Raw genomic sequence first — 24885 nt, 5'->3', positions numbered from 1 at the left:
TGTGCTGTCACATTAAGTTGCAAAAAATCATTCACTATCCTTGTCTTGTTTTACAATAAATAAATAAAATTGTATAAAATAAAGTTTTCAGAGAAGAGTTATTTTCTTAGTATTAGTTTTAAACGCATCAAATTTATGCAATTTTGCCTACAAGGTAAACATATATATTAGGATGTTTATATATGTTTTAATGGAAACAGATAGGCCTTATTTTTGCAGTGTAAATAAGTGTCGGCCTCACTGACTAAACATTTTAAAAATAAAACGTGCATATCTCACCATTTCCTTCAAACTCCTTCAAATACATTGGTATTTTTCAGAGTGTTGGAAAGACCATGAAAGGGCTTATCATTAGGCTACTGTCTGTCTGCACACGACACCAACAGCACTTGCATGCTACACAGGTTGTACAGTACTGTGTCACCTAGGCTTGGGCGGTATCCAAATTTTGATACCGTCAAACCTCCTCCCTATTTTACCGGGGTATATGGTATTACCGTGACTAATTAAAAATTATGACATAAGGCTCAGACAGCGTCACCAAACTGTTGGCTTGTGCCTACACCGTTCAGAAACTGAATACCAGATCGGGCAAAAAAAAAAAAAAAATGCACATCATGGATTACATAATCAGAGAGTAGGCTAGCCTATTTCTTTTCGTTTTGAATAGTTTCGTTTAATTTGATGATCGCCATTTCCGTATGAACGCGCATAGAGAGAAATGCACATCATGGATTAAATAATCAGCGAGTGGCCAATTTCTTTTCGTTTTGAATTGTTTCGTTTAATGAAATTTCAAGCTTTATTTAGATATAGACCTGTGTGTCATGTCTGTGAGACATACACTGAGTTTCGGTTAATTTATGATGAGATTTCAATTCAAGTGACCGCGGAGCGCCAGCCCACGATCATGTCATGATTATGTTGTCTGCTATATTTAATTGTTATTTATTAAATCCAGGCAATTGGTTGATAAAAAAATTATTAAAATGAAGATACAATTTATACAAAACGAAATTCACTTTAAAGAAAGGTCTTTTACAAAATGAAACTTAATTAAGTGGTCAATGTCTGACTCCCGATGCATCCCATCTTACTCGTGCTGTTCAGTTTTCATTATCAACGTGAAAAAAATAACATTATAATATTTTAACAAATATAAACTAATGAGCTTATTTAATGAACTCGGGGCAAAATGCATCCTCGCAGCAGTGAGTGGGTGGTTGTTTCGGAGATGCGACATTAGGTTAGAGGTGTTTCCATCTCTCGCGGTCACCTTTTTTATTGCAACATTTACAAATTGCCTCGTCAGTATTTACCGCCTCTCCCTTCTCTCTCTCTCTCTCTTTCTCCTCCACACTGTCACTTGATGACAACGACATAAGCATTTTTAGGCATTGAATAAATTATATTTATATATTATATATAAGTGCCGGTAATGACGGTATTGAAACTGATACCGTTTCTATTGATACCGTTGACCCCGCGGTATACGATATTACCGTAATACCGCCCAACCCTACCAGACCAAGTCAAATCGATAAATGGACCGTTCTATTACTGAGCGCATCAGTGCGCATCATTGATCCTTATTCGGCTGAAAATATTTTCTCAAAACATGAGTTCTGCTATTTAGAACACAATTTAAAGCGGAATTATCATGCAGCAAGCAATCCTCACTGTATGAGTTCATGTAATTAGAGTGCTTAACTCCATTAATGAGAGTGGAATATTTAATCTGTGTATAGTGTGTATATAAAAAATCTGAGTTTTTAAATCATTCTGTTTAATTCATTACTTCGCTCAATCCAAGGTCTTGAGTGTCCGTACGGTGCGCACATATTTATGCCTAGTTTATTTTTTATCATAATTCCTGATATGTGCATGGAAAATTGCATACACACATATTTATGCCCATTTTGTGCATAACCAACGTTTATACATCAGGCCCCAGGTGTTCACACAAAAACACCAGCACAATGTGATTGGCTACGATTGGGTAGCTGGCCATTTTCCTGACTAAAGGCATGACAAAATTTGAAAAAATGATGAATAAAAAAAAACGCAATACATATCTACAAAATCATGTTAGATAAAAGTTAACACTTCTGATGTGCAGTTAACCTAAGATAAGAAGACGGAATCTAATTATTGGTCTTTGAAAGTTAGAGATAATAAAACCTTCTGTGATGGAGTACAACAACATGCCATTCTGTACTTCCATTGTACCTTAAAATATTTGAATATATTGTACACAGTATAAAAATATAAAGCTAAAATATTTGTATGGCTATAAACTTGATTGAGGTTGAGATGAACACATTGACAATAAGTGACAATATTTTTTAAATAATACACGAGCAGTGTACGCATGCTAGGCGTGAATGGGCTAGGCTGAGTCTACTGGTTTCTTTTTTAATTATTTTTTTTATTAATAATTAATAGTGGTGACAGCAAGGGAAATAATGGGAAGAGGGGGCAGAGACTGTGGCTGCGTCCGAAAACTTAGGCAGCTGACTTTTTGCCTCCCTGCTTTATCAGGCAGTGACTATGCAGGCAATGTTAGCGCACGAAGGTAGCTCATGAAACGGATTTTGAGGCAGCGTAGCGGTTTAATGATCTACAGCAAAATAGAACGAGCTTTGGTGATAACTAAGCGAATATTTAATTACTGTAATAGTAATTTATTGTTAGAAATTACATCAAAAATGTAAAACATTTACACACAAACTGACCACCAATTGCAACTTTCAGACACCATCTTTAATTTTTAGCTCAACTGTCAAATAATGGAAACCACAGGATTGTGAGATATTAAAGGCAGCGAAGGATACTATATTTATGCTGCCTTCAAAAATTGATTTGAACAGAAGAAGGTATCTCAGGAAACTGGAAGTCAAGCTAACATTGGATTCGGACATGCCTTGATGCCTTCCTACCTTGGAATGCGTCCTCCGAAGGAAGCATTTATATGCTTTCGGACGCAGCCAGGATTAGAGCCAGACTCATGACGTCTGTCTCATGTCTGTCACACAGAGGGGTTAAATACCAGGGTATGTTAAATGACAGGCTAATTCAGAGAGAAAGGAGCCAAAAAAGAGAGTATGTGATGTGTTGTGTATAAAGTGTAGGTCATATTGGGTCAAAGCTCTAAAAAAAGAAGCTTGGGTCAAAGCTTGACTGCTGTCATATTAAACATCATGAACAGACATTTACATGTTCTCTAATAGGATGGCCTCTGTGAGAGATGAATGTTCATAGGCCCTGAGAACCCTCAGAGCGTACATACCGTTATGAATAGAAAATATATTTCCCATTTATGAATGATCAACACATTAAATGGTTTAACAGTATATTTGAAAATATACAGAATAATATATTGTGTTAATATATTACAATATATTAAATAATACATAAGGAATTGCCACTTTTCATATAGTGAAAAATATGTGACAATATATTTACTAATATATCATAATTGATGTAATTTTATTTTCAGTAATACACTTCATAATATATTGATTAATATTAGATCAATATGGTACTGGATGTGTAATATAATGCAGATATATTTACTCATGCAGCATATACACATATACAGATAAACACAATATATCTTATATTTATATATATATATATATATATATATATATATATATATATATATATATATATATATATATTAGTCTTTATGGTATTCAGCCAATCGTCAGCCTCACCACAGGCTCTATACTCTTCAGCACAATGGTAGCCCCAAAAACTCAGACATAAATAATAGAACATTAAACACTAACAGATCTCACTCCCTTATATTAATATTGAGCAAAACACATTAAATAACACTTAATTTTAACATTTTCTCTCCTTTAACTGTCAGAAGCAAAGCAAGCTGGGAACTAGAAATCTGTTGTAACTCATTCCGTGAATGTGTGCGTACTGTAAATATACGTGTGAACTTACATTCACATTTATGGGAACAAGTATGTGCAATATATGTACACAATAAAGGATAAAACTTTGTGAATATTACATGTAATGCCATTTTTGTCTTCATTTATAAATATTTTATATGTATTAAATGAATACATATAAAATATGTATAAATGAAGACAAATAAAAATAGCTATTAATATATAGCTAATATAAAGACGAAAACTATTAATATATAGCCATACATTGTCAGTACATATATTGCAGTGCCAGTATACTGCACTAGTTTCTCATATATGGAAATGTATTATGTAATATATCGCATTATATTTTGCAGTAAATTCCCATATATTTTTGTTCCTTAAGGGTACCTTATCTCCGAGATCGATCTTGGTGAAGCTGAATGTACTGAGGTGGGCACTGGCTTCTTTGATGGCTGGCTCGATTGTTCCTTTAAACAGCTTCTCCACAAACTGACACACATAAGGCCACATCTGTTTCACTGTCTGAAAGGCAAAGAGTGTTTCTACTAAAGATCACTAAATTCGAGGCTTCTGGTCATTCCTAGGATATCTAAGTCCACTAAAGGAGGTAGGGCGTTCTCGCATTTAGCTCCTAAACTCTGGAATAGCCTTCCTGATATTGTACGAGACTCAGACTCGCTGTCCCAGTTTAAAACTAGATTAAAGACGCATCTCTTTAACCAAGCATTCACTTAATGCTTAACCTTTGATACTGCTGAATCAGTTCGAATGCATTAACATTATGAACATCAGCTATGCTAATTATTTCCCATCTGCCTTTCTGCTGTTATCTCGGGACGCTAGTCCCGAGGTAAATAGCGTTCGTCAGCTCCAGTTTGTATCCAGCCTCTCACGGAGACTTCAGATGCCCCAACGCCTGTGAAGAGACGACTCGACGCCTGTGAAGAGACGACTCAAAGCCGGCGATATGTTATGCCATAAATTAATACTTGATTAACTAACTGTATTTTTCTATGTACATTTCCGAAATGCAATTTCTGTAAAGCTGCTTTGAGACAATGTGTATTGTGAAAAGCGCTATACAAATAAATTTGAATTGAATTGAATTGAATTGTTTCTGCTTTCAGCAAATGTGTAAAACTGAGGCACTTAAGGCATCTTCATTCCTTACTGCTACTGACTTGAATATGGTAAATAAGTCAACCCAAAACTCACTAGCCACCACTTTAACTGTTGTTTGATACTCTCCTGACTACATTTGATTAAAAACAAAATATTATATTATATATCTTATAAATATATATTTTTTCCACGACAAGGCTGCCAAACACACAAAGGTACACAGGTTTTGTTTAAACAGGCCTGAGGACATGTTATAACTTGACTAACTGTAAATATTCAAAGTATTTGGAAACGATTCCCCATGAAAACAGAACAGGTAACCATACTGGGATGGCACAAACAGAATTATTAAAAACTAAATGTAGAAAGACAAATGACTTGTCTGAAAGCAAAGAAATACCATCTATAAGCCTTTGAACAAATGTAAAAATATTGTTCTATTCAGTGTCTTTTTTGTCAGACACTGAATAGAACAATATTTTTACATTTGTTTATATACATCACATGTATGTGTTTCAAAATGCATGTGTATGATTATTTAGGTTGTAATATTATTATGATACAGTACAATAAGAGTTTTTATCATTCTCACTTATGTCATGTTTAAAAACATGAGTGATTCTGCAGTGTTTCATGTAAATAGATTTGCATAATTTTGAATGTTGCAGACATACTTTGCAGATGCATGAGGTCATTCAGGTACATAAATTACACTGCTGGGCAAGATGCCAATGAAATATTCAAATCAGGCATGTTTTATGAAGACTGGGAGTCACTGAATGTATATGTACAATTACAATTTTAAAAAGCCACTGGTTATACACAGCTACACACAGAGGGTGAAAAAGTATGGCTATGTATGTGTAATATAACATGACCATAGCGAACTGGATTATATCACCACCAGTGTAAAACCAGATAGAGAGAGAGAGAGAGAGAGAGAGAGAGAGAGAGAGAGAGAGAGAGAGTATCATATTGCAGATTATTGTTTGCAGACACATGTACAGTGGTGAATGATGATTATTAAAATGATGAAGGACAGGGAATTATTATATCATAACTGTCTCACCTTATTTAGCCACTCAACTCTCTCAACATCTGGATAATGAACCTGGAAAAAAAATAAACAAATGTATCTTATTATAAGAGGGAACGAGACTGCTATTGTAAATGCACTGAAATCTTTGAAGAAACCTCTCTGGCTATCACACACACACACACGCACGCACGCACGTACGCACACACACACTCTTAGTCCATAAATGGAATAAAAATAAAGAATGTATGACAAAAATAAATGAGCCTGTGAACAGTTCTCTACAAAAAAAAGTAGGACGTATGTGTATTCTCTCCTTTTCTTTTACTTCAGTGGTATTATCGTGTCTATATGTACAGCAATGGGATCAGTGATGCAGTCAAATCCCTGCATGAGTAAAATGCTTGCTTATCCAGCATTTGTTTCATGCAGTGGGGGGAGGGGGCGGGGTGGTGTGCAGATGACACACTAACATTGCAAGTTTTTCATTTCCTAACTTAAAACAACAAAAATAGGTTTTAGTATTAAAGGTAGGGTAGGCAACTTTGGAGCTTTGAAACACGAGATCCCACCCTCCCTTTAGAGTGTCTCCAAAGCCACCCCTCCTTCAAAACACACACAGCAGAGTCTGCAAAGCGTCATGAGAGACTGCGTTAAATGAGCTCATGTCTCAAAGCACATAACATTACAATAATAGTGAATGTAAACAACTTACAGAGCTCTGACTTGTACCAGCTGACTGCAGCTGTTGCCATTGTAATGCATAAATCCAACTATGAGGACGTGAACTGCTCCGGGTAGAAAATCACGGGTTGCCATCTCATAATTACGGTTATGACATAGCATAAACGCATCATAAGCTCGTTGTTTAGGTTCAAGAAGAACTGTAAAATGTGGCTGCTGTTTGTTTGTGGTGCTCAATAACTGACTACAACACTGCATTAGCCTTACTATATTCATATACCCCTATTTCATGGTTTGCGTTCTCGAGCCACCAGGGACTGTTTTGTGCAAATGAGCGGTCGGATCGCATTAAGGGTTTTCTGTTAGAACGGTGTCGTGTGAGCGGCCCCTAAGTTAAAATAACAAATGATCGTTGCAACGGAAGTGAATCAATCAAAACTAACTTAATGCTAGACAATAACTTTACTCTAGAGCTGCTGTGAAGCTGAAACAATCTCTGTTACAATCTATAAAAGCACTAAATAAATGAAGGTGACTCGACTTGACTTACTGACTCTTATCACCACCTATGTTTGGTGGTTGTCAGTGTATTACAATGGTATAAAACAGATATTAGTATATGTTGGTATATTAACATAAAATAAATTAATGGAACACGTTTTTTTACTGTACATTTAAATTACATCTGTAGAACCTAATTGTTGCCACCGTATTTTTTACAGTACATTTCTGGCAACCACAGCTGCCAGTTTTTTACCGTAAATTTCACAGATTTTTTTTTACAGTGGCTACCTGAGAAGAGGCTGTGTTTTGGCACCTGCCCCTATAAAGCCAACTTCTTTCTGTATGTCCTACAAAAGTAACATCATTGTAATCTCAAGAGGCAAAGTGGATGTGTGTGACTTCCTTCTGCAGTGCACTCACTCTGAATTTATTTTCATATCAAAACAGTGTTGGTGTAGCTTGAATATTGAATATTTTGTTTAGTATTAATGATATGTGGGAAGGACATGGAACGTTCCCATGGTAACCATGTTTCTATGGTCACTAGAGATCACTCATGATCTCTCAATGACTAGACTGATAAATGACTAGACAGATATCTGTGAGAATATTCATTGGAGAAAAAAATCTGGCTAGAGATGAGACTGTTGATTGTATAGTTGCCACTTGCCACAGAAATGTAGAGATCTTTTTTAAAGTCTATAGAGAACTAAGTGACATCATTTGATGAGAATGTGATAACATGTGATGTAAATGGTTTGTCTTTGTATTAATAGAACTATATTGGTTTGTCGCGATACTACCTTGTGAATAAAGTTTTAAAAAGTTATTATATATTAATTTAGACATGCTTTGTAAACTGCAAGAATATATACTTTGAACTTTTTGCAATGCATGTTTGTGTAACAAGCTTGAAGACAATGTTTAGGCAAGAGATATTGGTTTACATTGGTTTACTTCATAGAAACCTGTCTCCTTAAGAAGACTGGCATTCAATCCACTTCCAGTGAACCGTTTATAGATAAAGGATAATATATCTACCTGACACATCACAAACTTCCTAGAAATCAGAGAGAAACTGGACAACAATTCATCAGTGTTTCAAAAGACACAGATGACTTTTGGTTTTGGTTTGAGTGCCTGGTGTCCACAAAATAAATAATGAATGAATAATCATTGAATTGATAACACTACTGTTGTGAAACATTTTTTAAAACAAAACAAAACAAAATACTTCAAACTCATCAGAATAAACCAGTTCAACAGACATCTGATCTCCTACAGGCAAGTTGCCTCATGCCAGAATTAAAGAATGGGGAAAGCAAACATGAAACATTTTTGTTTTGAATTTATCATTGGGAATCCCATATTGAGAGGCCAATCATTTAGTAAAGGGGGGTAAGGAGGAAATGTCATCCAATGCCATCTTGATCAACATTAATAAAAAATATCCAGTTAAATTTACGGTAAAAAAAAAAACTGGCAGATGTGGTTCCTAAAAATACACCATACAAAATACATTGACAATGTTTCAGTCATTACGGGATGGCATATTGGTGCCTGTATATTTTGAAGATAATTATCATGTATTTAATTTAATGATATAATGTTTTAACCAATCTACTTGAACTATCAAAATCTGTTTTTTACATTCAAATGTACTGCACCATAATAGCAAATGTAACAAAAAATGAATGTACATTACTGAACAAATATGAGAAGAAACAAAACTATTAAATTAAAATATAATCATATGTCCTTTTACTGTTTTTCATTGTAAATGATATGGTAATGCATTGTTTTTACTTGCAAAAAACAAAATGTATGTAAAAAAAAGCAATGCTTACAGTATATGGTAAGGTAATTAAAGTTAACCAGTTAATTTATTTACTTTCACATTTTTTATATTATTTTTTTTTCTGTAAAAATTACAGACTAACATTTTAACAGTGACTGCAGAGCACTGAATCCTCATTTGAAACTACACAGACTGACTTTAGCTCTCACCCTTCAGTTTCAAGTATCTCATTTATATTATATATAATATAATATAAATATATATATATATATATATATATATATATATATATATAAATATATATCATATATATATATATATATATATATATATATGACAAAAATAGATGGAAATAATATGCTAGAGACATGTTGCATCCTCTGGCAAAACACTGGTCACCTTCACAGACAAGCGGGCAAAAAGACTTGGTCTGCCTCATGCCTGACAGCCTGGGATTAGCTGGGATCCACACTTATTTATGTTTCAGGTACTCAGTTTGCTGAATGGACACAACATTGAGACCAAACAAAACATCATAAGCTTAAATAAAGCAAAACAATTAACTTTGATCAAGGAAATACTGTTTATCTGTCACATTTCAAGATCCTATAAGACTTTGCTTAACACATAATGCCCCACATCCAGGCCTAAAGTATATAAAGATGCCATGGCAAGTTGTCCCAGGGCCATCAAATCTCACTAAAGATTCAAGCTTTAGTGAGGGAAAGTTTTATAACAACTATAAACTCCCTCTAGTTTCCATGTCTGTGTCCTAGTGTGCTGACTATGATCTGAAACACAGCCAATGGCATCAATGAAAGAAGAGTTTAACTCACCCATGATGGTAACTCAGTTGCATCCAGCTCCTGTTTAACAGCCTCTTGCTCAAAAAAGGAGAGTGCTCTGCTCAGCCTCGTGTTCTTACACTTCGTGTTTCTCTTCCAAAAAAAAAATATTGTGAGTGCGATTAAAAGCCAACTAAAGCTGAACTCAAAATAACCCAAGACATATATGGGGAAGATAATGACGAAGGTCTTGGCGAACTGCAACCACGTGCGGGTCAGCTCGCTGGTGCAGGACGAGGAGTCCTCGCTGAGCTCCGCCGCCGCTGAGGAGGAAGGAATCGCCCCGTTTGTCGGAGCAGTTTGTCCGCTATCTTTTTGTCCAGAGGCACCTGCAGTTTGAGAGAGATTTCCGCGGACAGCCGTCATAATGTCCTCTGTCATATTCAGCACAAACGGCGCTAATAAAATGTTAGGCACTGCTGTCAAACGTGAACATTGTGCTTCAATGTAAAAGCTTCGAGAGTAAACACGATACTTCAGACCATCCCGTCCCACGTTTAAGTAGGCTACAACGCTCAACTAAATCAATTTGAGGGTGGTTTCACGTTAGTTCGCCCGTACACCCGTCCATTTTGACGCAGAAGGTTCGCATTGCTTAACATTTAAAAACGTATCAAGCGGTGCATTATTAGAGACCTAACTCAGTTGTCGCTGCTACTGTCTGTGCGTGTGTGTCGTCTGTTGTGTGGCTGGTGTGTTGTGAAGGTGAAGGTGAAGATTCGCGTGCTGCTGTTGTGACTGACAGCCGAGAGCCTGACACGCGCGCGCGCGTGCGGCGTGCGCTCACACACACAGCGAGTCTCGAGAGGTCAGTGTAAACAGCGCAAAATCGCCAACCTGGTCACTGAGCAACTGAAAAAACACAAACAATATGAGGCGTCGACAGCGATGCGATGCCCAAATTTTAAGTGTTAATTCAACTAGGGGTTTGCGATCTTTTAGATGTACTGACCCCCCAAATACGACCAGAATTTTTAAGGCATATCTCTTTAATAAACACCCAATTATTTCACTGAAATTTTAATTTATATTAATATTATTTATATTAATTAATATTATAAATCTAGTAGTTTTTTAAAAGTTATATAATATAACACTATATTTTATTATGTATATATATTCTACTTACTGTAAATGTACTGTTAAATATGTTCTTTATTTTAAATGTTTTTATTCATTAGTTTGATCTAGTATCTTATTTATTTATTAGTTTGTCTCTAGACTTGTCCACTCCCTTGGGTCAATAACAAGAAGCCGTTTCATATTTTGTTTAATATTTTCAGATGGATAGATAGTTTGTGTCAAAAACAAGTGTCGACTCACTCGACTGCGTGTAGTTATCGCCTTTGTTTTATTTGTGTCGTCTTTAGCTCAGTTCTCACGACTTTTAACAAATAATTCATACACATCAACATAATAATTTATCTGAACAAGAATGCATTAACAGTAGACATAGCTATAGGTAGATGTAGTACAAAGCTTTGTGTAAAAAAAAAAGTAGGTAATGACTGTAGACATGTACAAAGCAATGACATGTTTTATATTGTGAGCTATGTCCACTGATCTATATAATGACATGTCATTATATAGATCAGTGGCTATGTCGCATTTTATCAGTTCGATTTTTCGATTATTTTCAAAATTCTAATCTACAGTGTTGCCATAGGTTGCCATAGTAAGATTGGTGTTAAGCGATTGCTCGTTGCTCGATTTAATAGTCTGGCTTGTCAGGTTACCATAGTAGCGTTTAACTGCGCATTCGCTGTAGATGTATAGCGGTATGGCGGTGATATCTGTCAACACAAACTTGTGATTGTTGGATTGAAAAGAAGAACTGAGGAGTGGATCTCTAAAGTGATGTACCCTGGGAAGGTAAAGCAACACTTATGGATCAGCTGTTGTGTGGCGATTGTTTTTGTTTTTTTCGTGAAGAATTTAAAGCTGAACAGCACGATTAGCCGCTCATCGATAGCCAAATACAACTGCTGCTTAAGTTACCCAGTCAAGTTAAATCTGTAAAATGTTTACTTCATCATTTAAACACTTGGTATATAAAGAATCAACTTGTAAGTATGCAGTATTTATTTAGTTATATTAGGTAATCGAGCCATGAGCTTCATTCTGCACAATTTTAACGCATCTAATGTAAGTTTCCCTCGTCCTCTCATAAGCAAATAACAAAAGAAGATACATGGAGGTCCGATGACTTAAAAGTGCACATTCAGGTAATTTGCCGTTTGTTTGTGTGTGTAAAAAAAGAGGTTTAAAAGCACAACCCGTAAAAATCTGATTGTGTTGCCAGACTCACAATGAGGAGAGCAGAAGAAGATCCAAACGAGAAGAGGAGCACAGGAAACACAGGGATGGAGAATCTCTGGGTCGGCGACACAGAGACCCTGATCCAGATGCAAGAAGAGAAAGAGAGAAACAGAGACATGGAGAAAGCACAAGAGAGGAGAGTAAACACAGAGACCCAGACAGGGACAGAAACCAGGATATCAAGAGGGAAGATGTCAGGGAGGATAGATATAAAGAGAGAAGGAGAGAGCGAGATAAGGCATTAGATTACAACAGACACAGAGATGGAGATGAAGAAGAAAAAAGACATGATCAAGTTGAGAAGGGAAACGATGAAAGACGGAGGAATAGAGATAAAGACAGGGACATTGATATGTACAAACAACGGGACAGGGAAAGAGAAAAAGATAGAAGGAGGGCTGAGAGAGATGGGGAGCAAAAAATTGAGACAGATAGAAGGAAAGAGGAGAGAACTGGAGGAGGAAAAGAAGAGAGGGAGAGAGACAAAGAAAAAGAAAGAAGAGAAAGACACAGAGCAAGAGAAAGTAATCAGAATCGACATGAATATGAGGAAAAACAGAGAGACGGGGAAAGGAGAGAGAAACGCAGGGATAAAGACAACTCTGGATACAAAGAAAGAGGTAAGAACAGTTTGTGCCTAGAGAAAAAGTTTTTTTTTTTCATATCAATTTGAATTTAGTAGAAAATCACAAATTGAATATGATATTATTAATATGATCTCTCTTATTTCAGAACACAGAAGAGATAGAGAAGATAAAGAGAAGAAAAAAAGGGATAAAGAAAGCCATGTAAGCCATGTATAAGATTGTTGATATTTATGAGTGAGATATTGTACTGATAATATAAGTAAAATGTACATAACTGGTCAAAAGTATGATTTTTTTAAATCTAAAATTCTACTGTCTACAACATTCTGAAATATCATTACAATTTAAATTAACTGTTTTATATGTATATCGAGGTGATATAAAAAAAGTTATTTTAAATTATAATAATGCTTGACCATATTACTGTTTTTACAGTATTTATTTAGCCTTGGTGAGCAAAATTTCAAAAACATTAAAAAAAAATCTTAATTACTCCAAACTTTTGACCAGTAATGTAAATCTGTAAAAAAAAAAAAAAAAAACAGTGGTGTAAAACTGTACTGATATTACTGGAAGATTGAAGAATAAATTGAATAAATTGAAAACTTGAAAATAAAAAATTGTGGCTGGTCAACATTGAAAATATTAAAAGTCTTGCTAAAGTTGTTATTGTCAACAGGTGACAAACAAAAGTCACTCTCAAGAAGTTGAACAGCATCACCAAGATGGAGATAAGGAAAAGTCCAAGGAGAGGGAAGAGAAAGACAGAAGGCGTGAAAGAAGGCACAAGGAGGCTTCAGACTCCAAGAGTGAAAGAGAGCGGAAACAAAAAGATTCATCAGGACATGACATGAATGAAAGTATAATTAGAGACAAAGAGGTACAAACATTGTCAATTAAATTAAATTAAATGCTTAAGTTTCATGACATTCATTTGCTTTTTAGGTTTGTAAGGTTATACATTTCCATTTCATATATGTTTTGTATTTGTGTGTGTGTGTGTGTGTGTGTGTGTGTGTGTGTGTGTGTGTGTGTGTGTGTGTGTGTGTGTGTGTGTGTGTGTGTGTGTGTGTGTGTGTGTGTGTGTGTGTGTGTGTGTGTAGGAACCTACCAAGAGACCTCAGGTAAGGTCTATTCAAGCTGAAATGAGTGATCCAAAAATCCCTGTAAGATTTCTGTTTGAAGTTCAGTTACGATAAGTTAAAGTCGGCAGGGAATTAAAATTCAATTTGAAATTTCTTATTTCTTAATGTTTTTTTTTTAATTTGTTTTTTGTTTGGTTGGTTTTTGACCACATTATTTTTTTTCTTCGATAATCCATTAAATAAAAAATACATTTTGATAATCCAACAGTTGAATAAGAAATACCAGCATTAACAAGATACATTTTTGATATGCAACAGGCTTAGCAGACCTCTAACAACAACAACTACTAGGAAAGGGAAATATAATATATGTATAGTATACAGAAGCAGGTCTCAAAATAAACACAAGAAGCTGCATTTCTACATTACAACAGCCTAAATCAACCTAAATATAAAACCACTTCCTTTTAGTCTCAGAACTCAGTGTTTCTTACAAGTTACTAGCTAATATTTAAAATTGTTTAGTTGCATGTCTTTACTTTTTAAGCTGTTTCCCATTGTACATTTTGAGTAAAGGAGTAAACCCTCAGCTAATCTGATTGTATCCCTTGTGTTTCAAGGTGGGGAATGAAGATACTGAAAAGGACAAACAATCAAGCAAAGATTATCATAAGGATGATTATGATGAAGATTTTGAGGTGTGAAGGAGCCCAGTGCTCCCATTACATCCACGACATAAGTACGGATAGTACACAGTACTATGAATGGTGAACACATTTTGTTGAGAACATTCATTTTGACATGGTGTCATCATTTCATCAAGAATTTCGGTGAATTTATGATAAATACAAGTTAACTTAAATATAAATTATTTTAGGTTTATATTGCCCTGATGATCTTAATGCTGAATCTAACCAACAAAATCCTTCAACACAATCCAAAATCCAACTAAATCTTCCTTCTTATTCCATATTTTATTATGCTATTCATTTGGCTGTAAAGTGATGAGCTGTTCCTGCTTTTAGGATTATGAGGAAGACTTTGAGGATGTAGGTGAAGACAAGGATGTTGAGGAGGAGGAGAAAGAGGAAGATGACAATAACGTGATAAAAAAGAAGAGGGAGCTGAGCCCCAGGAGAAGAGAAGAGATTGAAGCCATCCAAAAAGCCATTGATGAGGAAAATGAGAGAATCTACACTGCAAGATCAAAGCCAACAATCGTAGAGTCAGCTATCACCCAGAGAGGTAGTTAAACAAAAGTTTGTTGATTCGCACATTTTACTGCTGAGCATGAAAAGGAAGACCTAATAAAGTGTTTTGTTGTGTTTTCACAGAAAGACACTCTAACAGAAGTCAAACACAAGGCAAAATTATTGATTTTATATCAGCAAAGCAGCGAGAGGTTAGCCAGAAAGTGGCCAAGAAACAGAAGTAAGTTATCTGTCTTTATGATTAATGAGTATCTGATGGGTATCTAATGAGATCATCTAATATGAAGGACACACATTTAATAAAAGAATAATAATAATTGCATTTGTTGACTAATTAATCGGTATCCATTTTATTTGAATTGAAGGAAGCGCAGTGAGGAACTTCTGCGTCTGATTGATTTAGACTTCTCCATCACCTTCTCTTTGCTGGACCTGCCTCCTGTTAATGAGTATGACATGTACATCAAGACCTTTGGAACAGCCAATACCAAACAGGTTAGAAGTCTAGAAAGTTGTAGGTACTTCCACGCTATGTGTCCTGCAAAAGGAAAATGGTGATATTTTGAAGTATTTGGCCATGTTATGAGAACAATATAGGCAGCATGAGATTAATGACTTATCTCAGGACATATCTGATCATCTGACTCTAAGGGTCCTATCATGCTCCAGGCGTGATGCAAGTGTTTTTTTGCTAGTTTCAGCCTTACGCAGTTATCAGTTTCACGTCCTGCGCCACATTGTTTAAAGATGCACTTATGCAATCTCCAGGATTTTCCTCTTTCGCTCCTTTACCATCCGTGGCCGGGGTGCCTGCCACTTCAAATCCAGCAGCACCTGTGGCAGACTCGATTGCAGATCTGGTTTTCGATGTGGGGAACCATGTTAAATTGGTCCCACCTTTCAGAGAGGCTGAAGTAAACTCCTTTTTTACTGCATTTGAACTGGTGGCTGCGGCCCATCAGTGGCCAAAAGAAATGTGGGCTCTTTTTTACAGTGCTAATTAGTCGGAAAAGCTCAAGAGGTTTGTACATCACTGCCCACCGATACTAGTTTGGATTATGATGTGGTAAATATGGCTGTGTTGCATGCATATGAGCCAGTCCCAGAGGCGTTCTGACATAAGGAAGCAGTCAGGCAAACATTTGTTGAATTTCCAAGGGAAAAACAGGTTTTATTTGACAATTGATGTGCTGCATGCAAAGTGACTACGTTCCAAAAACTCCGTGAACTAATGTTGCTAGAAGATTTCAAAGGTTGCCATCCTGATAATCTTGTTATTCATTTAAATGAGCAGAAGGTATCTTCACCCGCAGAAGCCGCTATTCTTGCTGATGAGTTTGTGTTAACTCATAGAGTGTTTTTTTCCCCATGCTGTTCGGCACGAGAACGTTGTGATCTTGCATGCTGCAGTGCAGGGGAAAGATGTTGCCGTTGTTGTTAAAGCTGTACGTGGGGGAGCACAGGGTGGCCAGTTCGTGTGGTACAAAAAAGAGTGTGTTTTTACTGTCTTGATTCGGGTCATCTCATTTGCGGAGTGTAAGCATGGAAAAAGAAAAACACGACGGTCTAAAAGTGTTGCTTTTGTAAAATCCGTCTCATGCCTGCTGAATCAAGTAAGTCTTTTCACCAGGAGAAAATCATCGCAAACATCAGCATGGGTCCCTCATCCCATTCTCTGCGCGTTTCCACACAGAATTTACGCAACAGCGTCTTCAATATCTGATGGAAACATTATATTGCACCCTGGCTTTGCGGGTGGTAGGCGCTGGGCAGTAGATGTTTTATGTTTAATTCACGAGCAACTTTGGTAAATATTTTTGATGTAAAATTGGATCCCTGATCAGTCCGCCCAAAAAAAATGGCGAAGCACTCGCTCGTAGGTTTTTCTAATGCCCAGATGACTCGAAAGAACATGATCATGAGCAAGTTTAAGTATTTGTGCACGGTACTCAGAGGAGTACCGTGTAAATCACAGCTGCAACACATGCAGTCAAAGAAAGATCAGATTTCAGCAACATGGCCAATTGCTCCCTTCCTACCTGGAGGGAATTATGATTTTCGTGATTACTCTCAGCTACAGGTGACGTAAGCTCTGGCTGAACAAAAATTTTAGCTTCCATTTTTTTTACCATCAGATACCAAAAACGAATCTGAAATGTCAACAACATCCTGGAGCTTACAAGCTTGAGCGCCCATTACCGTACAAACAGAAAACATGTTAGCAGACTGTTCCGTTTTTTATGTCAGTCTGTCACTCCAGTACGACAGGCTGCAAAAAAACTATACCTCCAGCTAAATCATTACTCAGTATGGGGTCAACCCCCTCCACTGGAAGCTGAGATCGCATGCCCACCTGTATAGATCCTGAAAATAGGTCAGACTTTAAACACACAGTATGCAAGGGAACTTTAATACAGCCCATTTCCACACCTCGGAGCAACATATTAGCTCCCATATACGATTCATTAGACAGCGATAACACTGTACTCAACATAAGTGTCTAAGCGGATCCCATATCACGCAGCATAGTTATTTGCTTAAAACTCAAATCATTAGACAACCCTACTGATCCAGGTAATAGAAAAGGTTCAAATATCAACGACTTACTTGGGGAAAAAACACTCTATGAGTTAACACAAACTCATCAGCAAGAATAGCAGCTTCTGCGGGTGAAGATACCTTCTGCTCATTTAAATGAATAACAAGATTATCAGGATGGCAACCTTTGAAATCTTCTAGCAACATTAGTTCACGGAGTTTTTGGAACGTAGTCACTTTGCATGCAGCACATCAATTGTCAAATAAAACCTGTTTTTCCCTTGGAAATTCAACAAATGTTTGCCTGACTGCTTCCTTATGTCAGAACGCCTCTGGGACTGGCTCATATGCATGCAACACAGCCATCTTTACCACATCATAATCCAAACTAGCATCGGTGTGCAGTGATGTACAAACCTCTTGAGCTTTTCCGACTAATTTACACTGTAAAAAAGAGCCCACATTTCTTTTGGCCACTGAAGGGCCAAATGCCACCTGTTCAAATGCAGTAAAAAAGGAGTTTACTTCAGCCTCTCTGAAAGGTGGGACCAATTAACATGGTTCCCCACATCGAAAACCAGATCTGCAATCGAGTCTGCCACAGGTGCTGCTGGATTTGAAGTGGCAGGCACCCCGGCCACGGATGGTAAAGGAGCGAAAGAGGAAAATCCTGGAGATTGCATAAGTATTTAGTCACTTTTACTCATCTTCTGTGTCATCTAGATTTGTTTTTCTTTCTTCCTACTCAAAATAGCTTTTATACAATGAGTTTCTTGTGTCTCCAGGCTTATGTGCAGTGCAATGAAGACAACACTGATCGAGATATACAAACAGAAGAAGTTGACATGACAGAAAAATGGACACAGCACCCACCAGAAGCAAAGGCAGCGTGCGGAGGTATTGTGTTCAAAATATCTCTGTCATTATTAACAAACAACAATGGAAGTGTAAAAATAATATAGTCTATTATGTGCTATTTCCTTCTCTGAACTGTAACCAGGATCTAAGGTGTCTCAAGACACTTCACTGGAATCCACTGCAAGAATAACTACTGATTCTCAACGTCTGACTACTTTTTTACGTTCTGCTGCACAGGTAAAGAATATTGTTTATTATTTATTATTTATTACTTATTTTTTATCAACTTATTAACAGTTAAAAATTATCTGCACATATCTAAAATAATTTTCCACAAAAGTGAAAAAAAGCTCTGAAAAAGTTTGCTCCTGTCTTGCGTTATCCAGTCACAGAAATAGATAAACAATATGTGCATATGAACTCGAGTTCCCCATAATCCACTAGGTGATTTCAGTGGCGCAAAAAGTGGATATGCGCTATATGCGGCGCATAGGGGCGCCGCATCATGGGGGCGCCAAAGCGATGGTTTAAAATAATTTTTTTTTATGTAAGTTATATACATTTATATAAAAGTTCTATAAGTTAAATATAAAAAAGTTATATACATTTTAGAGGACTAACAGGCTAGTGTAGGCGCCGGCGCCCTCATAAGATTCCATCATAGAATTTATTTTGACATAGAAGAAGGGTGAAGCCTTGGTTATACTCGACGCGTCCGCACGAGCGCAAGTTTCCGCTGACTGCGCGCGTACCTCCCCAAACGCAATAATGCAAGCTGTCGGGGGCAAAAACTAGAAAATAAACAGGGAAAAAGAGATGGCATGTCAAGGGATGCGACAGCAGCTAAATAAGTGGATGGTGAAAGGCAACAGGTAGGTTTAAAGTGTGACGTCTGTGCTTGGAGGAGGCTTGCAAATATTCATGTTAACAGACTAGCGTTTGCTAACACTGGGAATGTAGCAGCCAGAATATGTACTGTAGCTAGCTAGAATATGCAAAACCGAGGTTGCTGAGCTGAAAAATATAGGGTAGCATGTACAATAAATGACAAGAATCTGGAAAACAACTAATGCAATATCTCTGGTTTACCATGGAATCATGCATAGATTTGCTACCAAACTTGGAAGCTTGCAAATATAAATGTTAACAGACTGGCAAGTGTTTGCTAACTTAATGCAAAATAATATTGCTGATATCTATATTTAGATTCTGGTTAAACCCTATGGTACCAATCCCATGAATGACATATCTCAATTTTATTAAAGTAAAATAACAACTGGTAAATATAAGGTAGCATGCACAATAAATGACTAGAAGCTGGAAAACATTATTTATGCCATAAGGCTGGTTTATCATGAAAACAAATAGATTTTGTTTTACCATTAGCTGTTTATGTTAGCTGTGCTGTCAGAGATACGCGCTATAGTTACATCTGCTGGGTGACATAGAAGCTGTAAGTAGGGGCACACATCTCTCTCTCTCTTTAAAGATCTGTGCTATATGTGTATGTGTGTGTGTGTGTGTATATATATATATATATATATATTGAGTATACTGCTGGAAGTGGTGCGTGGTGAAAAAACACATGTCAGACTCATTTTGAAGAGAAAAACTGGAATTTATTTCCATAAGCCGAAGCCACTGAATCCAGTCAAATAATAATGTGTGCTATATACAATAAATGATAGGGTGATTAAACAAACAATAAATAGTAAAAGAACAAAAGTGGCGCCAAAAGAAAGAACGCAAGATAACAAAACACTCCTTAATCTAAACTAATCCTATACAAAGTAAAATGTAGAAAATAAACCGAAATCTTCGGTGCATCCGGCACCCTAACTAAACTATCTAATAAAACAGAAATACAAAGAGTGGCGCTCACTTCTTACCTGGTGTGTCTAACAATTATCTGCTACGGGTACAATGTATATCGCGATATACTTGCCTATGTTCTTTCCCCAGAAAAGCAAACAAAAGGTAGAAAACACAATTGAATCTCACCCATCCAAAAGGAAAACATGTCCAGTACAAAGCACATAGCACAACACTCATAACACTGGGTAGTTGCGCCCCTGGGTGATTTATTTAAGTATTTTTTGCATGTCAGGTGATGGCTGTTCTGATAGAGGAGAATATGGCAGAGAGTAATTCTGTCCGAAGACTTCGCTCTCAAACAGACGCGCTGTCCTTCAGTGATGGCTGCATTCAACTCAATGCCAAACTCCCATTTTTGCATGGTAATATTTTTTATAAATAACATTTACTGATGAATGGCAGCTATTAAGAGGTATACATTCAAAAACGATTTTAATGTGGAATGAATGTGTTAGCGGGATTTTTGTATTAATGTAAATAAATGTGCTTTAAAGGGTTAGTTCACCCTAAAATGAAAATTCTGTCATTTACTCACCCTCATGTCATTCCAAACCCGTAAGACTTTCGTTCATCTTCAGAATGCAATTGAAGATCTTTTTGATGTAATCTGAGAGCTTTCTGTCCCTCCATGGACAGCTATGCAACTACCACTTTGATTAACTACTACCACAATTCATAAAGCGATTGTTAATCTAATCAATATGAATTGAGCGGTTTAGTCCAACTTGTCTGAAGAGACTTGATCGCTTTTTTTGATGAACAGATTTAATTTAGGCTTATATTCAATAACAATATTCAATTTCAAACATCACATTCAATGATCAACGTCAATAAATATGAACTGTAAACCGTGTTTATTACGTATGTGCGTGTCTACCTTTTTGCAGGTCGGCAGGTGAGTCTGCTGCAGTTCTCTCAAGTCCAGAGACAGACTCTTCTGTCTGTTCATCCTCCTTCTAAAACCAGTGCTGTTCGGCTTGACAGCGAGACTGTCATCTGTGTGTGGAACATCTGGGAGCCATCCAGACCCCAAAAAATTCTTCTTTATGAATCTGAGGTATGGAGAAGAACATACTGGTATCATTAAAATTCATTATTGATGTTTCTGAAATTAAATGCTCTCCCGAAAGTCAATCAAAATCAAATCTTTTTCTCCCATTTCTCCTACCCTCTTAGGTGAGGTGTTGTTGTTTCAGTCCTGGTAAAGTAACGTTAGTGTTTGCTGGTACAGCAGTGGGTTCAGTGGTGGTATGGGATCTCAGAGAACATTCTGGCACTCACTGCAACTTGGTGGTTGGCAAAGAGGTGTGGACACTACGCTACCCGACCTTCTCTACGGGTCAGTCAATGCTCACAGCTTCAGCTGCTGTGCTGTCAATTTAAATAATAGATAAAATATACAAGTGTTTGCAAAAACTGTTTATTCTTTATCTAACCTTACTTGTATATAAATATATATATTTGGAGTCAGGTCACAGTTAAAGTGAAACTGACCTTTTTGTGTGTGTGTGTGTGTGTGTGTGTGTGTGTGTGTGTGTGTGTGTGTGTGTGTGTGTGTGTGTGTGTGTGTGTGTGTGTGTGTGTGTGTGTGTGTGTGTGTGTGTGTGTGTGCGTGCGCGTGCGCGTGTGTGTGTGTGTGTGTGTTCTCAGATGCTGTACTTTCTGGGGTGGGTCATCTCTCTCCTGTGGTGTCTGTTGAACCTGTACTGGCAACTGCCGATACAAGTTCAAAAAGCACACTAACTGCAGACATAGAGGGTAATACAAACCATGTGTTTCACTTACACTGTTTTTAATAAACTACAGTACAGTTCAAACATTTAGGGTCAGGAAGATTTTTTTTTTGTAGAAAGAAACAAATCGCAGACAGTAAAGACATTTATGTTGTTACAAAATAAATGCTGTAATTTGAATGTTCTAATCATCAGAGAATCCTGAAAAAATATTTCAGTTTTCACAAAAATATTACATAGGGGTACATAGATAATAAGGCATCGATAACAAGATTTTAAGAAGATTTTATAACATTTTAGTGTTTGTGTTAGTTCCATGTTACTTCACAGTGCATTAACTAATGTTAACAAATACAACATTTGATTTTAATAATGTATTATTAAATGTTGAAATTAACATTAGCTAAGATTAATAAATGTTGAAGAAGTATTGCTAATTCTTAGTTTATGTTAACTAAAGTAGTTAACTAATGTTAACTAAAGAAACCTTATTGTAAAGTGTTACCAAAAATCATACACACCCTGAACATTTAAACGGTAATGTATATTTTGAAAATCAACAAAAGAAATTACTTTTTTACTTGTGCAAATTCTAGAGTCTCTGGGACTGTCATTTCAGTTAGGATCTCTGGATGAAAATGGGGTGTTAAATCTCTGGGTATGTCTGATTTTTACCAGTAACTTTATTTTACAGAAACTCACTTTCATTTGATGCGGTGTCATTGATTGATTATATAAAGTTGTATGTTTCATCTCTGACAGGTTGTGGTCGAGCTGCCCAAAGGAAATGACTCTGGATCTCAAACAGACCTAGGTAAGCCTAAGTTTAAATTTATTTTCCTATTTTCTGTAAAGCTGCTTTGAACAATGAGTATTATAAACAAAACTCAATACAAATAAATTGCAGTTGAAATCACCTTTGCTGAAATCATATCTATTAGACCTTTCACACTTTAATAACGCTCTCTACCTTGGCAGGTCTTAGGCCTGGCGGTAAAATTAAATTACTCCACAGCTCCTCTCTACAGACCACTGAGAGATTACCTCAAGACATTATAATGGGATTTGGATCTCCTGTGAGCCTTCAGTTAAAGTTCCTCCCTTCTGACTCGAACCATTACTTCATTGGTACTAACATGGTGGGTGTTGCATGATTCAAGTTGAAGATAGTGGACATTTGGTTTGGTGGTGTTTCCCATCACAGACTTTTATCTTGGTTTTGAAATGTTTCTTGATTTTCTTTTATTATCGAAGGGTCTGGTTAGACATGGTACGAGGCATAGCTTGAAAGTTCTTCCAAAGTTCTACAGATCGCAGTTTGATAGCTGTAGACCAGTGGAGGTCACAGCACTTGACTTCAGTCCTTTTGGAGAACCCCTGTTCTTGGTAAAAGCAGCTTGAATTGCTTTGTATGTGTATTATGTACCGTAGTATTTCTGTTTTCATAGTCCTATTTTATTAGTGATGAAACTTTAACTCTCAGTTTTCAAAGTATCTAGCTGAAATTTAGAACATGTGTTTCTGGGAACATTATATTAACCCCTTTGATTCCTTTCCTTAGGTTGGCTGCAGTGACGGAACCGTTCGATTACACTCGGTCCTGAGAGAAGATCCTTTGATGGAGTGGTCTGAATGTTCCAGTGGCGCTCCTATTCTGTCAGTGCAGTGGTCTCAGACACGGCCAGCTGTGTTCTGTGTTCTGGATGCTGCCTCTGATCTGCTCATCTGGGACCTGACAGAGAAGGATTATGTGCCAGCCATCACTGAGAATATACACAATGACAGGTATAAAGCCAGGACATCAACCATTAGATATTTTTAATATGATAGAAATAAGTTCAGTTAGTGTTATACAGGAAGCTAATATGTCAGATAATTCCCCTATGCGTAATTCCAGAGGTAGAGCATACCCCTCAGGCACTTCACTGTTTTTAAAATCTTCTGTTTTCTAACTTCTTTTCACAGGGTAACAGCCATGGCAGTGTTTGGTGAGCCAGCCAAACAGAACACATTTTCTGGCGTTGCACTTGCTAAGCAGTCCGGAAAGGTGGAGATTCAGTATTTCAAGAAGTCACTTACAGTGCCTAGCGCCTCTGATAAAGACAAACTTCATTCTGCTTTGCACAATGCTTTTTGATATGAGATCTGAGCCCAGATTCAAATTAATATTCAGTTAAATCGATAATATGCACATTAAAAAAAGGAAAACACAAAGAGAGTTTAGAGAAAGTCATACACAGTATTGATGGACCTAATGAATTATATTTCCTTGTCACATCAGTAAGGTACTCAAAGCTTCACTGATTGTGGCATGAACTGTAGAGGATGAGAAATGGTTGTTTACTGTTCACAGCTAGCCTTTTTGGTCTATACAAATAACAAATGAACTTTCCTGGCTTATAATTTATTACACCTAAAACTTTGCTGACGTTGGCTGGAACATAATGGTTTTGTTTGCTGTAGCAGCATTTTGTAAAGTTAGATCAAATACTAAAGGAAGCACATAGAAATGAGCTTTCTTTTCCTCAGGGATATACATACTTTATATCCTTTTTTGTATTATTTTACAATATGTAAACATGAATATTTACACTGAGTAGCATTTAAACAGGAATATTTATGTCCTCATCATTTCTTTACTATCAAGGTTAATATCATATACTGTAATTATTAATGGATATTTTTTATTAAAATACAATTACAGTTAGACTGGGGTTTCTCTCGTTATTTACTTGTGTTATTGGTGTTCTAGGGGTGTTCTTTCTTCACTAGATAA

The 24885-nt window shown here is 36.6% G+C and overlaps 2 protein-coding genes across 10 annotated transcripts in view; one reads left to right on the top strand and one right to left on the bottom strand.

Annotated features, from left to right (window-relative positions):
* The window catches only part of esyt2b (extended synaptotagmin-like protein 2b), a 44048-nt gene extending 33334 nt beyond the window's left edge, over positions 1 to 10714 (bottom strand). For 3 of the 4 annotated variants that reach the window (XR_013203666.1, XM_077229101.1, XM_077229103.1), the window contains exons 1-3: positions 9895 to 10699; positions 6106 to 6147; positions 4302 to 4436 (exon numbers count right to left, since the gene is read on the bottom strand). Coding sequence is in view for 3 of the 4 variants with exons in the window: in XM_077229101.1 (XP_077085216.1) it covers positions 4302 to 4436; positions 6106 to 6147; positions 9895 to 10284 (567 nt within the window). In the remaining variant the exon portion in view is untranslated. Of the gene's footprint in view, positions 1 to 4301; positions 4437 to 6105; positions 6148 to 9894 lie in introns of all 4 variants that reach the window. The other variant, XM_077229104.1, reaches the window with a different exon arrangement.
* Positions 10715 to 11639: 925 nt separating this feature from the next.
* Positions 11640 to 24816, top strand: dync2i1 (dynein 2 intermediate chain 1). Of its 6 annotated transcripts, none has more exons than XM_077229096.1 (22): positions 11640 to 11775; positions 12075 to 12128; positions 12206 to 12842; positions 12955 to 13010; positions 13489 to 13689; positions 13913 to 13933; positions 14515 to 14592; positions 14920 to 15139; positions 15229 to 15325; positions 15471 to 15600; positions 18429 to 18540; positions 18644 to 18738; positions 20609 to 20738; positions 21264 to 21433; positions 21553 to 21715; positions 22027 to 22134; positions 22706 to 22767; positions 22872 to 22923; positions 23088 to 23248; positions 23364 to 23495; positions 23671 to 23894; positions 24075 to 24816. In XM_077229096.1, the coding sequence occupies exons 1-22, from the start codon at positions 11761 to 11763 to the stop codon at positions 24244 to 24246; spliced, it is 3090 nt and encodes a 1029-aa protein (XP_077085211.1). In that variant the 5' UTR covers positions 11640 to 11760; the 3' UTR covers positions 24247 to 24816. The 6 variants fall into 6 exon arrangements, with proteins under 6 accessions (XP_077085211.1, XP_077085210.1, XP_077085214.1 ...); XM_077229095.1 differs by having other exon boundaries at positions 13913 to 13975; XM_077229099.1 differs by lacking the exon at positions 12075 to 12128.
* The last annotated feature ends 69 nt before the right edge of the window (positions 24817 to 24885 follow it).

The sequence above is a fragment of the Siphateles boraxobius genome, unplaced genomic scaffold, assembly GCF_051911475.1.
Source record: "Siphateles boraxobius isolate OS27281-9 unplaced genomic scaffold, OSU_SipBor_1 130, whole genome shotgun sequence".
NCBI lineage: Eukaryota > Metazoa > Chordata > Actinopteri > Cypriniformes > Leuciscidae > Siphateles > Siphateles boraxobius.
This window is presented reverse-complemented; position numbering and strand designations above follow the sequence as displayed.